Source organism: Choloepus didactylus, chromosome 3 (assembly GCF_015220235.1).
Source record: "Choloepus didactylus isolate mChoDid1 chromosome 3, mChoDid1.pri, whole genome shotgun sequence".
In the NCBI taxonomy this organism is placed as follows: domain Eukaryota; kingdom Metazoa; phylum Chordata; class Mammalia; order Pilosa; family Megalonychidae; genus Choloepus; species Choloepus didactylus.
Genome location: NC_051309.1, coordinates 170,400,727 through 170,416,938, shown reverse-complemented (window position 1 = coordinate 170,416,938; position 16,212 = coordinate 170,400,727). Strand labels below are relative to the sequence as shown.

The 16,212-nt window shown below is 34.9% G+C and overlaps 1 protein-coding gene across 1 annotated transcript in view; it reads left to right on the top strand.

Annotated features, from left to right (window-relative positions):
• PDGFC (platelet derived growth factor C) overlaps positions 1-16,212 on the top strand; it is a 252,820-nt gene that overhangs the window by 227,900 nt on the left and 8,708 nt on the right. Inside the window, 1 exon segment of the mRNA XM_037830890.1 lies at positions 12,282-12,489. Within this exon segment, the coding sequence (XP_037686818.1) occupies positions 12,282-12,489 (208 nt within the window).

Sequence of the window (16,212 nt, the reverse complement as noted above, 5' to 3'; positions counted from 1 at the left end):
GCAGTCCCTTTATTTAATGCAAGCTACTCCCTTGAGGGCTGTTATCCATCCGGTCGGGTGAGGGCTGAGGTCTATTTCTAGATGTTAAATTAGGAGACCTTAAATTAGGGAACAGCGAGATCTTAGTCTGGTCCTTCTTTAATCACTTTGCCTATCCACAACTTAAGTCAACTTGTATGCTATTTAGTTTAGTGCAAAAATACCCATAAAATCTTAGGGCCCACTTCTTTCATGTTGTTCCCATGTACACCACAAATCATTGAACATATGTCATATGCATACATATAATATCATCATTTATTTAATCAATCTTCTTATTATGAACATTTCAGTTTTATTTTGTTTTATTCTGTTTTATTTTCACTCTTCTCTTTAAATAATGCTGCAGTGACTATCTTTGGATTGTAACTCTGAATATTTCCTTAAGATAAAATGCTGAAGATGGAATTATAAGATCTAAGAAAATGGACATTTTTAAGGGCCATGGAAAATACTGTCAAATTGTCCTTCAGAAATACTGTGATGTTTTATTCTTCCATTCAGTTTCAGAGAAGACTATTTTTGCCTTATCTTTACCTACAGTGGATATGAACCTTCTCCATCTTCAAATTCCCTTTCTTCATTTGACCTCTTCTCCAATTGCAAATATGCAGATTTCTCTCCTTACTTTATTAAGGCTTCTTCTAATCTTCCTTCTCGTAACTCCATTATTCTTTCTTCTTTCTTTTCCTCACTGCCAAACATGATGAAGTAAGCTCTACTACTTTCTGCATCTATGCTCCTTTTTCTTAAACACCATTTTCTTCCCTACCTACTTCAATGAAATTGCTGTATACTTAAGATTAATAAAGATGACCTATTGAATAGCCACAGTGTCCTGTTTTTACACCTCCTTCTTCTTGACCTTTCTCTTGCTTAGATGCTATTTTCCATCTCCACTCCTCAAAGCTCTCTTCCTTGGCCTCCAGGTCCTCTTCTAGCCCCTTAGACTCATTTATATCAGGCACAAGTGCCAACTTCTGTGCCTCTGTTTACCATTTAAATAGCAAGAAATCCCAATTCCTGGCCCTATCATCTCTCCTCATTCATTTGCCTTCTTATTCCTTGACTCTAACTGACATTTATATGTTATGACTATCAATCTCCATCTCTAACCAGTCCTCTATATAGAATGGCAGAAGTGTTTGCAGTGGTCTTTTAGACACATCTGTGTCAGTATCCCACAATTCCTTTTCTTAAAATGACCCCAACTGAACTTCCTCCTTCTCTCATTTCTCTTATCTATTTTGTCTGTGATGGATCGTTATGTCACTGTCAACCCAGTCTCTCAAGCCAGCAAAATTTAAGTTTACTGGATTCTTCTCCCCCTTTGTCCGCATCCCATCAGCTACCAGTTACTTTTGCTTCTACCACAGACATGTACTTTGACTCCCTGCTCTTCATTTGTTTTCCTCAGTGGTGGTGATCACTCATGTAGCATACATTTTTTAAACATTTTCATTCATTTTTTTTTTTTTTCTGCCAGACCCTGAAAGCCATTAGGGTCAAAATTATCCAGGAAGTGTAAGACTTAGCCCCTGCCCTTAAAAAGCTTATAGGCAAGTAGAAGTGAGATGCATAATAATTTCAATTTGGTGTAGTGCCAGAAATACAAACAGAATGATTTAAGAGATCAGAAAATGAGCAGCAAGATAGCAATAGTAGTGTGGAAAGGAAGAGAAGCCCAGTTAGTGAAACCTTCCTAGGTGAGTTTCATGATGGGTATTGATTAGCCATAGGACTGTGGGAGAAAGGTAATTACTAACAAAGGGAACCGATTGAGCAAAGATTCACATTCCGAAGCCTTGCTTATGGCTCTCTTCAGTACACTTCCCCTCCAATCTAGAACACCTCCATTCATAGAATAGAAGTATAAAGCCAATGGAAGTAGAAAGCCAAGGGATTGGTTTTATCCCTCCTTTCTTAAAATCTCTTTGGCTCTCTCTCTGCTTTGATAAAGTGCACATTTCATAGCTGGGCACCCAAAGGCTTCCAAATTTGGCCCCAGTTTATCTCTGCAACCTCATACCCTATCATCTGCTCCCTCCCCCTTATCCCATGGCAGTGCTTCCCCACACTTGTCTTACTCTTACTCTTCTTACTCTTACTCATTCTTTTTCCCATCTCTGAGTGTTTGCAAAGATCTGCTGAAGTGCTTCTGCCTTCCAATCTGTACAATAAGTACTTTTTCTCTAAATTCCAGTTTAGCTTTCACCTCTTCTCTGTAGCCCCCTGAATTCCCATAGGCAGAATTAATTGCTCTTACCACATTTAGTTTTATTTCTATGTTGTATTTCCTACCTTAGGGATGCAGGTTTGTCCACCAGGAGATAGGGACTCTATAGGACTACAGTATTCATCTTCATCACTCCAGTGTGAGCATATAATAGGAGTAGAACACAGTGGAATAATGTAACTTTTCATTTTCAAAGCTATATCTTGCTTATATCAACATATAAGGTAATGAGTTCTCAGGTGTGTTTAGGTTGATGGCAGCAACTTTTCACAGACACACAAAATATATATACTATGTTCTTTTTGCTTTAGCTGATTTTATACCTGCCCAGAATTCTGACCATGTGATGTAACTTCCTTTTAGTGTAGTGACTAAAATGGAAGAATATGATGAAAGCACATACAACTGTTTACACTTTTATTTTTTAGAGAGATTTAGATCTGTGGACAGGCAGTGAAGATTTCATAGCATAATAAGGATATCAGAATGATTTAAAACATTAAAAGTAAATGACTTAGCACTTGATAATTATCACCATTATTTTCCTCCATTGTTGACAAGAGCACTGCATCCTGACCAGTAAATTTCTAGAAGTTTAGTTTAATACAACCCTATACCCTGTAATTAAGGTAACAGTCTCATGGTGCGTCTAACTAGTGAAATCCTGTGTTTTTGGTGGGGTTTTTGTTTCATTCCATAGTAAAGACATAGTAAACACAAAATCAAGCCAAAAATAAAAAGTCAGAAAACTTAAGTGAGCTAAGGATATTATCATACTTTTCTTTTTAAGTTCCTCAGAGTAGATCTTTTCATGGCCATAAACATACCTACACTCACATTTACTAAACTTGTTGCTGCGAAATGCACATTTTCCCCCAGAACAGCTACCGAATATAAATTTTTTTAGCGGAGAAAGATGTTTGTTCAAGGATTTTCCCTGTAGGACAGGACAAGCTCTGATTTGCCATGTCAGTGTTTTAAGAATGTTGGGTGGGGTTATCATCGAATGCTGAACAATAGGCAATGTTGCTCCACACTACACAAAGCAGCATAAATCACAAACGAAAATTTTAAGCCATAACTGTTTATCTTGACTAAAATTGGTACATTTTGTATAGTAAAGTATCCAATAGAATAATATATGATATTTCCTAAGTATGTATAATAATATTTTATTAAAACCTCCAGTAATATTATCTTACATAATCCTTACAACAATTTTCTGTGGTAACTGGTGTCATCCCCACTTTGACCTTTTATCCTTTCAGACACACACATAAATGAGGTGTTCACCATGTAATTTAGAGAAACGTGGATTTTCCGAGACTGATGGGTCTGGCCCTCCTACACTGAAAGGGAGAGCATCATTTCCATCCTCAGCCTTCTGTAGGAGGGCTGGGAAGTGGCTTCTGACTGAGGAGGAGTTACTCAGGGGCATGAATAAGAGAGACGCCATCTTGGATTAGCTCAGTTTATGAAATAGGTACGACCCCCGCCATCAGGTTCCTCTGAGAATAATCTACTGAATGTTCAAAATATAGGCCACTTTCATAAAGTTTAATGTTTGGAAGCACACATGTATTTCTAGAAAAATTTAAATAATTGATATTTTTACTAACAGGCCTCTACCATTTTCCTGCTAGTATGTTTAAAGCTCACTTATTTCAGTCAACGAAGGCAAAGGCAGAAACAGGGAGACCGGTTAAAAAATTATTGCAGACGATGGCTCAGATTATAAAATGGTAGTTGTGGCAGTGGCGAAAAGCGATCAGATTCTGAACATCGTCTGAAGGTGCACTGATGTTGGTTGCAAGCAAAGGAGAGGAGAAAAGGATTACTCTAGTCAATGGAGTTGCCTTTTTATGAGATGGTGAAAAGGAGCAAGTCAGAAATAGAGATTTGGTCAGCAAGTAAATTGCATGTAACCCTGTGAAACTAAATGAGATCACTAAAGAAATGAATGTAGATAGAAAATAGGAGAGGTCAAAGCAGTGAGCCCTGGACACTCCAAGAGGGAATAAGGAGAATAGGAGGAACCAGGAAGAAAACTAAAGAGAAGCACCTGTTGGGGTGGGAGAAAACATGCTAAACCAGATGTCTTGAAAGCCATGTGTCACACGTTACTGATAGGTCAACTAGGATGAAGGCTGAGGAAATGGACCCTTGGATTGAGCCAAATGGTGACTATGGGTGACCTTTATACATCATTCCCTCAAAGCTATTTTCTCCTTAAAGCAACCCCTGAGGGTCTTTTTATCAGCATCCCATAGTTTCAGCTACTTCTTCACACTCTTTTTATACTGACAAGCCATACTGCCAAGCCCTTTTAAAATAAATAAGCTTTGTGCCACTGCTTTTTACCCAAAATAAGGTCTTCCACTCAAGTCTCATAAAGAATTAGAAATGTGGTTTAGTGTCTCCTCTGACTATTAAACTTACTGAATACAAAATTGAAAATGTCTACCAATAGAACCACCATATCTGTGCCAGCCCCACAAAACATTCTACTAATTTCCTTTAGTGGCTAATGAGCAATATATTGAATAAACATTGTACTATAGGAGAAATTCCTGAAGAAATAATCTTATAGACTGGTAGAGATACACATATCTCAAGTTTTTCAGGGAAGGTACATTTGTCTTTTAACACTTCTTAGTTTACATTCTCTGTCATTTAAAGTCCCTTGCTCTTGTTTCTTGGGTTCTGTAATAAGGCAATCTACAAGCATTCGATATAGCAAGATTAGGAAAACAGTAATGTGATGCGTTGTTGTCAAACACTTGCAGCTGCTAAATGTTGTTTCAGATTTTTATGGTCTGTCACATTTTTGATTTGGAGGAATAATTTTTAAAATCTGAGTAGAAAAAAGCATTCATTTTGGCTTCCCACAGATGCCATTGTGGAAACTGTATTTTGGACTATGTTGTTTGGTAGTCCTATGGAATTCTAGTTTTCATTATACATTTGTATTTATATTCCACAGTTTTACCAGGAAGTGGAAAACTCCTGTGTGTTGGTCTGACTCACCAGCCAGCAATTAGGCTGCTCTCTGGTAAAGGGTTGGCTTCCCCTGAGCCTTCTAACTTAATGTGCTGGCATCTGGATAAAATTCCTTTCTTAGCTGCAGTGACTGCAGACCACTAACGCTTTAGGTGAAGGGGATTTGAGGGTAACAATGGCTTAATTTGTAAGTGTACTCAGATTGTGGTCATTCTCGAGTTTCTTGCTGATAGTAAAATTCAGGCAGTAGCAGTTGTTTCATCCATCAAGCTAGCTAGAAGCTGTACTTAGGAACATAAACATTACTTGTATTTAAGACAATGTTTTCAGCAAAAGTAGTCATCTGCTTTTCCATATATGGGCTGAAGCAGAATACTGCTGCTATTCATGATTTGCCTGAAACCATGAAACGCAAGGCCTTTGAAGGTCAATTTCAGATTTGAGCCTTGAAATTACTGCTTTTAAGAGCTGGACGATGATCACATTGTTCACTTTTCATACTGAACTGTTCATGTGATGCTATATAAATATGTTAAGTTTTATTCAATTGCCATGCTTTTTAATTAAGAACCTCTCCATACTAAGACTTGATGTGAATACAATTGGCCACCTTCCCTGGGATTTCTCATTTAAGTTTGTAATCTGCATTACCCACACAGTATTAAAACATCTGTTCTTGAGTAGGAATGCAAGCATTTGTTTCTCTTTGCTGGCTTAAAAATAATTTAAAATCATAACCCAGATAACTTTTTGGATGAATTCAGATAAGAATAGGGGGAAGGACAAAGAAGCATGTTTAAATGAATTGTTCCAGGGCATTCTTGTGTCTTTGCAGAACCTCCCGTCAGTTGTTCCTGGCAGGCAGTTTTGTCTGGATGCCCTGTCTGCTGCTCAAGCTCTTTAAAACCCAGATCTATGTGGAATATAACAGCATGCTATTGTATGAATGATACTGGAGACACCTTTATGAAGTATGTTAGTCAAGACTGAGCATTTTTCTTCTTCTGCAACTCTTGGATTATTTCTTTGTTATTGTTTTTGTTTTTAACCACCACAGTAAAACCTAACTAGCATTCCTAACCCTTCTGTTAGGTATGAATGAGGTGAAAGGCTCCTTATCAGTTTGAAATGTACTGTATGCACTTAGCTAAAAAAGCTGCAACATAAATCTTTGTGGGTCCTAAAAGTTTTGAAACAGTTGCTATGCTACTCAAGGTAAACATCTGTACGTGTGTACTTGTTCAAGGAAGATTCATTGTCAATGTTGTATTTTTTAAATTGAACTGGCCACAAAAAATATTAATAAAAAGACAAGCTATGGTTCTATAGAGATAAGTAACTATTTATTGTGAAATTAGTTCAGAGTACTACCACAAACAGGAAGTCAGCTTTTCTTTTTTTCTAAAATGAATGATGATAATAAATGCATGAAATATTTAAGGTAGCCATAATAAAATAAAGCAACACAAAAATGTTGATTTTCAAAAGTAGCACTGGACAAGTCAGTAAGGAAACTTAATTTTGCAGCCAGACTTGCTGTCTTGAGCTTGTAACACTGATTCATAGACCATTACTTTGTCTGAACACTTGGGTTGCCAGTTATTTTTCAATAAGAAAAGTAGAAAGATATTTGTTTTTCAGTTTTTTTTTTTTTCATATTAAGTTCACTTTTTATGATCATACTCACCAGTATTTGTGTGATACTCATTTGGTTCCTTATGTAATTTATAATAGCAAATTGTCAGTTTTGTTTTGTTTGGGCAAGAGAAAGATCTCTCCAGTGATTACAGAATACTTGGACTTTTCAAAGATAAGCCTCATGAGGGCAAGAATTTTGGTTTGTTTTGTTCACAGTGCCCTGCATGATAAGGTTTTTAATTAATGTTTTTAAATGATTTAATGAATGTAATATAATGTTAACCTTTGTTTGCTATTATAATAGATATTAAGTTGGAAAGTTGGTGACAGCATATATCTATATATATGTTTGAAGACTTTTTGATGTCAATCCTGTAGTGATTTCTCATCTGGAGGATAAAATCCAAGTTCCTTATCCAGCATATCAGGGCCCGCACAGGCATGAACCTGTTTCCTTCTGATTTTTAGGACCACACAGTTTCCATTCATAAGCTAGGCATGCCTTGTTTACGGATATTTGGAGTCTTAAAAGACCAAGTAAACATGTACTCATTCTCAGGACAAAAAAAAAAAAATCAATGTAGAGTTATATGAGCTGTATGATAGCGTAGTGTTTCTCAAAACTAACTGATAATCTGTATCAACAGGGAAGCTTTACAAAAAATAAATAAAGCTTTCTCAACCCACCTCAGACTTACAAGGTAGTATGTTGTATTTTTTAGGCTCTCCAGATAATAATTGGAATGCCAAAGCTGGTAATGGACCCTTGTATCTGACAATTTCATAGAATTCTTAAATTAAAAAGCTGGAAAGAAACTTAAAGGTCACTGAGCAGAGCTGTCATGTTTATAGAGGAGGAAACTGAGGCACAGAGAGGTTAAAGCATATGCCCAAATTCTGTTGTCTAAATGTGAGCTGCATCAGGATTAGAGGCTGGGTTGCTTGACCTGCTGATCACAGTTCTCTCAGCTCATGCTGTCATGTGGAGTGACTTCCACCACAGACTTTAAAAGACCTCACTTTGTGTAGGGCCCTTAAAACCTGGAGCTGACATTTTAGAAATGCATCATTTGACAGAACACATTGTTGCATTGAGATTTCAGATCACTTTTCTTCTCTTTCACGAATCTGTCCATCGAAAGTGATGATACATGAAAGGGTCTGGACTGGAGCTAAGGGATCCCCTGGTTTGTCACTGCTGCCTGCAGGTAAAAGCAGAAGAGTTTTTCTCTGGCTTACTAAATATGAGTTCCAATTCCATTGTTCATATTACAGAACACCAAGAAATTTTCTTTCCATGTTGCCCATTGTCATCCACTAAATAGTCTTAGGGAAGCCCATAACATCTTAATAAATATGTATTTTCATGGTCACTAAAAAAAATAGGGAAGGGAGAATGTGCAGATCCAATTCAAGTCAGGATACTTTTTTGCAAATTCTAACTAGCTTAAGAGCTCTATCATAAGTACTTATAAATAGCAAAGATGTTAGAATTTTCCAGACGCTAAATACAGTAGAAAAGACTATTAGCCTGAACAGTGGAGATTTGTTAGAGGAAAAAATAAACTTAAAAAATGAAAGGTCATTTTTTCCCTTCATTTCTTTTTCCCATCACTCCCGCTTTTCTCTGCTAGTTCCTTCAGCCAGCTCAGAAAAGCAGAACTTCAAAAAGTGAACACTTGGTTGTTTCTTGAACCAGTGGGTGGGGTGGCAGTCATGACAAGGTCCTTAAATAGAACCACTGCTTCTTCTGTTCTGTTCAGGGATTGATTCATTAATTCCAGGGAAGCTGTGTTGATTACTGTCCTGTTTTTTGGGGAGTGGGGACTGGGGTTTATGTGTATGTATGGTGGGGAGGGGTGTTATTATCTTTGAAAATTCATCTTATTTTAACTTAAAAATTTTAGAACTTGGAGGTTTATAACACAAATCAATATATACATGGAGTAACCTATGCCAAATTGTTTTCCTCCCAATTTTTACAATCATGTGAAGGGATTGACAGTCCAATACACTGGACCCACGGTGTGCATATTTTGTTTGTCCAGTATTTCACACAAATTTTTGTTTTGTATTAACATTTTGACTCTTACCTTAGCAATATTGATTTCAGTTGGAACTTTTCATTGCTTCAGAAGGAAAATTTTATTCAGAGTCTCCAGCAGATTTAGAAGCAAAATAAGCCTTCTCATTCTTGGACTATGATCTAATTGAAAACAGCCTAAATAACAAATTTTATACTATGTCTAAAATGTACACCTGCACTCTGCCACTTTAGCAAATAATGTATTCTTTTTGTGTTATACTTTCTATCAACCATTTACTGCCTTCATGCCGATTATGAAACTTTCTATTTGTTTTATATCATTATAGTCATGAGTAATACTTAGTTCTTCTTTGCATATTACTGACCTCTTAATTTTCCCTTTATATGCATATATATGTTTTCAATTATATTCTTAAAATTTGCAAAAAATTGCATTGACCTTTTCACATTATAAATATAGACAATATTGACCATATTAATTATACTCAAACTGAAAACTTGCATTCAATATTTGTTTATATAAATGATATAGTTATCAATCTACAAAATCAGGCTGAATCATAGTCCTCTGTTAAGTCAATTTTGTGTTTCTTGGACAATTTTTGAAAACATTATGAGTACATAGATAACTATTAGATTTGGTTTCTACTCTTCAAAGTTTAACACTTAATTGAAAAAAAAAATTGGAAAACATCCTAGTCCTAATATTTCAGTTAGATCCTTGATATCATTAAAATTAAGTCTTTAGAATAACAATGAAATCAGTGTGGACCCAAGAGTTCCACATTCATTTCTGTATACTATGCTCTGTAAAAATGCCCCCGGTAGACAAAGGGGGTTCTGCACCCACAACGCTACAAATCCCAGCAAGGGTTGTATCTGCTCAGAGAAAGGTGTTCCTTTTTTCCTAATTTATAGAATAGCTGCTTGCTAAACCAGGTGCCAATAGGGCTGTGCTAACCCAAAGAGGGCATCTTTTTCAGATGGACAACAATAGAGATATATGGCCAGTGATGGCTCTGTTATTGAGGAAGATTCCACAAATGAATTTGGTTTCAAAAAAGACCATTATATAGACGGTGAATTGATTATATGGATCACAGGATGGAGAGTTTTCCATATGGGAGAGGAGTAGGAGCAGATAGGATGGGTAGAGGTACAAAGTCAGAGATGAATATGGCATGTTCGATAGTTAAGGAAAAGACTAGATTGATCAAAACAAAATGTGCATGTCTTTGATAAGTAGAAGATTAGATGGGAAAGGTGAGCAAAGATAAGATTTTGTGGGTCCTGATATGCTAGTTAAGGACTTGTATTTTATCCTCCAGATGGTAAATCACTACAGGCATTTGTCCAAATTCATTACATGATCAGTGATATCCTATTTTAAGTAGATTGTTCTGGGGTTCAGTAGAATAAAAGAATTAAGAAAAGACTGAAGGCAAGGAGACAAGGTTTGCAGCTTCTATATATATATATAGGACATGGTTTCCAGTATCTAGCCCAGGATTCAAGTAATGAGGATGAAAAGGAAGAGCTGATAAAATAATGTTTCTATTATAATAAATCTCATTGTTTGTATCTAATTTCCAAAAGGAATCAGTATTTGTTATAGAAAACTGTAAAAATATAGATATGTGTCAGAGAAGAGAATTAAAATCACCCATTCTTATTTAAACCACAGATAAGAACTCTTGACACTTTAGGCACTTTTGAATTTTTCGATTGCTGGAGTCATGGTTTATATTGAAGTCACACATATATAGCTTGGTTTTTGTCATTTACTATATTGCAAGCATTTTTTTGTTATTAAAAATTCCCTGAGGACCTCATTTTCAACTGATATACACTGTTTCATTTTATGAATCAGTATAATTAATTATTCCACTATTGTAAATTCAGATTTTTTTCCCAGCTTTTAAAGATGATAAATACTGCTATCATGGAAGTCAACCAACAGAAATGTTTTATGCCCTTCTACTTCATACACTCTTCGACTCCACCCCCACTAATAAAGAAAAAAGTTGAACTTATGTTCATGTATATATTTTGACTGTATCTATTTAAACTCTGATCTGCTAATCCCTGCCCTTAGTCCACTTTAAACATGAGGAGACTTTTCTTAACTGTTTTATAAAAACTCCATTTATATAAAAGATATAAACACTTTTCCACTTTTGTTTGAAATTATTGTTCCATTTTGTCACTTGCCATGTAGTTTTGTGATAGGTTTTAACCCATTCCATTATACATGGATATTTACATCGTTTCCAATTTTTCCCTTTTTCAAACAAACTCAGCAAGGGATATCCTTGCACATATTTCCAGTATAAGAATGTAAACCTCGAAATTGAATTATTGAGACATAGGACATATAAATCTTCACCTCTAGTATCCATCAACAGCATCAACTGAAGTGGTTGTGCCAGTTTACGCTCAGTCTTGCAGGCAGAGCAGATAAATTCTGATTTATTCATATTTTGGCAATCCTTTTTTATTTCTTGCTAATTTGATGTATGTGAAGTAGTATCTTGCTTTTTTGTGTGAGAAATAACATCTCATTTTGGTTTGCATTTCTCTGATTACTAATGAATTTAGCATCTTTGAATATGTCTATCAGCCATTCAGTCTTCTTGGTTTATCCATGTTTTATTGTGTGTATTTTTGTATATATTCTGAATACTAATCCTGTGACAGCTATGTGGTTTGACTAGGTGTCCTCCCAGTGTGTCTCATCTTTTTAACTTTATTAGGTCTTTTATATTAAAAAAACAAACAAACAGAAAACTGTTGTTGGCAAATTGATGGAGCATATCCTTTGTGGTTTGAGCGTTTGCTGTCTTGACTAGCAAGTTCTTCTCCAATATCAAAGGATTTTCACCTGTATTTTATTCTACTTCTTTATGAGTTAATTTCTTTAGGTTGAAATTTTAATTCATCTGGCATCATTTGCATAACTACCACATAATTTCTCAGATTGAGAAAAGTGAAAAGTGGGAAACAAAAGAACAATTTGCTAAATTGTGATAGTTTCCATTGTAAGTTCATAATTCAACCATGGAGTCATTTTCATTTATTTTTACTTGAGCAATAAATACCTACCTATGGTAATGAATGCTGTCTTTCTTATTGACTTATCAGAAAATCTATTAGAATTCATCTACATAAAGTCCTTTTAAAATAATTACTTCTAAGTTGGGTTGAATGCACTTTCACTTCCTATGTGTTTTCAGTCTTACTACATGTAACTTGGTGCATAAATCCAAGAGAAATACATTGTCTTTATAAAAATAGTTAACACAGCATCCATTTTACTTTCAGCAATTCACGGAAGCTGTGAGTCCTTCGGTGTTACCCCCTTCAGCTTTGCCACTGGACCTGCTTAATAACGCTGTTACCGCCTTCAGTACCTTGGAAGACCTTTTTCGGTATCTTGAACCAGATAGATGGCAGTTGGACTTAGAAGATCTATACAGGCCAACATGGCAACTTCTTGGCAAGGCTTTTGTTTTTGGAAGAAAATCCAGAGGTAAGCTCTCTCGTCAGACTAGAATCTCATTTAATTTTCTTAGTGGCTTGTGTTTCAGATTCCTCTGCCAAAGCTTCTAAAGTGTATAGTTAAAAATAATTCAGTGACACTTAAATAGTCCATTCTCTCATCATTTGAGCATGTTTACATATTAAATAAGAATAGGTGAAAAGGAGACTCAATTATAACGCAGTTACTTTGGAGAATTAAAAGAGAGAATTTTACTGAAAAGTCCTGTAGTTTCTCTTCTTCAAAAATAATACTTTGATGAAGTCTTCCATTGCCTTCCATGAGAACCACTGCCTACTCAAACCTAATATTTGGGATGTATTGATTCAGAGATCCAAGGGAAATGATCAGACCTGCGAAACCAGGTTTGGGGCTAGAAAAGGGAGAAGCTCTATAAAAATTATCATGTACTATAGCTCCCATTTGTCAGAGTTACATCAATTACCATTTATTAAGCCTAGAAACTTTCTAAATATTATGAAAAATATCAGTGGTCCACCATAAAATAGAATTAGTAGTTTCCAAGATAGAATTCATAGCAAGAAAACATGAAATAAAGAAATCCATACCATAATAACTTATCTCTATATAAATTTGTTTCTGAAATAACCACCTTTTACAATAGGGGAATATCTCCCTTCTAGAGTGAAAGATCTGAAAATTATACCTAATTCCACAGGCTTAAGATGTTGGAAATAATGTTAACTGATTTTTCTATAAGTTAGCTAATTTTGCTAGCAACATTAGAAATAGAAATTATCCCTATCAGACACAAGTTAAAATGTAACAACTGGATAATCGTAATGTAATGCACTGAAAATATCTGTTTCGGTCTGTCAGAAACCTGAAATCTACCCAGGGTCACTTAGAGAATGGAATGACAGTCTGAACAAGTTATATGGAAGAAAAAATGTTTAGTTAATTTGAGCATTCACAAGGGCAGATTGCTCCAGACTTGTTCTTCTAAATCTTGTCAAAAAGAAACTTGATTCCTGCCCTTTCCTGCACAGAGTTGCACTCCTTTTGGATCTTGAGTTGTAATCTCAGCAGGTCATGTTCAGACTTGCCCTACCATGGTATTTTGCTATGCCAACAGACATGGTTTCCTTTCGGCGATATTTGAAATTGGTTTTCAAGTGCATGGGCGGCCAAATCTTGTCCAGATGCTGGAAACTGTTACATATTTATAAGATTTGATCTTGGTGAATAATTTGATGAATAACTCATGGACAACACTTCCTTCGCATTTAGGAACGTGAAAATGAAGATCTGCAATGCTAGCGGAGACACCCATGAATAGGGCCCTTGTTAGCAAGTTTGAAGTAGATTATCATGTCCATCTGTAAGAAGATGTGGGAATGAAATTGTTCCAAGCTCAGATCTAGTTTTTTGACAGCTCATCTCTGGATTCGAGCCTAAAAACCTCCCTTCTACTCATGACTTTATGCCTGAACCTCTGCGCCTGGTGTTCAGTGAAGATTTGGCCAGAGACTAGAGTGTATTTAAAAAAATCCAGCACTAAACCAGATCTTTCAAATATTCATTTAGCACTTTCTAAATTGAAACACTTTGCAGTTTGCCAAAACTATTAACTTTTTAAGCATACAGTAAGTGTGAGAAAAGCAGTGTATATTTTTGGAACTTTACATAAACTAAAATGCAGGTGTGGGATAACATCTATATAGACAAAACCAACTCCCGGCCCGAGAGTCTTTCTACAAAGGAACGAAGAGTAAAACTTTAAAAAGCCTCTAATTAGACACTGAAATAGATTTTCCAAAGAATAAACATATCGCAGTGTTACCACATTCATCTTAGAAAGACCACCCTCAGATTGCTTTACAGGGATAGAATATACTTGGGCCGAATATCTTGAAAGAATGAATGACTAATAAAGTAAAATATGACCATTGTTTATCCTATTTAGTAAAATTTTAAAATATTTGATGAATCTGAACAAGAAAATTTGCATTAGAAATAAGTTTCATTGGTGATGTACTCAAAATATTCATTCTTTAGAAAGTCATATGAATACATGTAACCTCTTATGAGGTAGTTATGAAAAGGAAAGACTGAAGATTAAGTTTTACTTTAAAAATATTTTGCAGAGGGAAACTTCCGTAATATTATAATTGTAATACAAAAAATATGTATTGGGGCACAATCGTTCCCACTCCCATTTCTCTCTCTCTCTCTCTCTCTCTCTCTCTCTCTCTCTCTCTTAGAATTTCTGAACAGTTTGGAGAATTTATGGCATCAGATTATAGTTGCATGGCTTATTTAATGAAGTTTATGTGAATTTGATGCCTTAAAAATGGGAAGCATAAATTTCAAATACGATATGCCAAATTTAAAATCCTTAATTGCATTTTTAGCTTGCAGTGGTCTGCATTAATGTTTTTCTGTTTAAAACTTTTCTTTCCTTTTCTTTTTCTGGTTCAGTGGTTCTCATTCATACCTTGCTACTGCAGAAAAAAGAAAAAAAAAAATACCATATTTTCTAAGTCAGGCACAACCAGTACTTAAAAAGGGCTTTTGACTTTTGTGTCAAACATGATAAATGAGTGGAAGCTAAGTTGAAAGTGTGTTTAAATTTTCACGTTGTAGCAGGTATCATAACTTCATTCACTAGGGAAATCTAGCTAACCTTTTATTGTGGTTAAGTAAACATTTTAAAGTGAACATATACAGTTTCATTTTCTAGTTTTCATTTTCTAGTTTTATGAAATAGTATGTTTAAAACTATTTGAGGTAGAGGAATATCTTTTGAAAACTAACAGCTTCATTCACATTCTAAAGAAGGATAAATCTTAAATAAGCATTGAAGATTTGGGCAACAGGCTTTGTGTGTGTGTTTCTGTGTGTATGTTTTGTTTTTCTCCATCCTTGCCCAGATATTAATGTCTAGAAAAGAAACTCAAATAAGTTCATACGTAGCTATAAGAACAAAAGAAGAATGTGTACATACACTATTATTTCAGCAAAATGAAATCAAGTAAAATGTGTGACATCATGAAAGCTAATTATCTCATTAATTTTATTAGGGATAAGTTCGTCATGTCATGGTGCTCGAAAGAATGAACTCATTTGCTTAAATAGTTAATAAAACTGCTTTCACAGGATCATTTTTCAAATAAAATAATCTTTAAATAATCAATTAAAATAGATTTTCTTTTCAATTGGGAACAATAATTTTTAAGCTGAGCAAGGTGTTGAAATGAACCTATTGAATTAGTCTTTCCTTGGTGCTTTCATAATTTACAGTTGCATATATTTTATAACATATTTCTTAAAAATACTTACATTGGCTCTGTGTGAAATTTTTGAAAAAAATTGATCACAGATGGAAGTATGCCCTAGCCAAGAAAACAAGCATTTGTTTCTTGTCATATTAAAAAGTATCAGCACTTAATTTTAAAAATTGGATTATGTAGTGATTATTATTGTTTGAAGCCATCTTTAACCTGAAAATCTTTTTTCTTATCTTTCATGTTTCTAAAATTAGTTTCAAATATTATTGAAAAGTTATCTAATCAGATTTGCATTTTAATTAATAGTACTAAATTTAAAAACAAAAGCTCTTTATCCTTGAAAAACAATCCTGAAGGATTATATGTTATCAAAAAACTTCAATTTTATTGGAATTGCTTTATTTTTCTATTTCTAGGGGAAAAGTAGGCACAGCTATAAAGCTGAAGTTAAAGTTATGTTAGA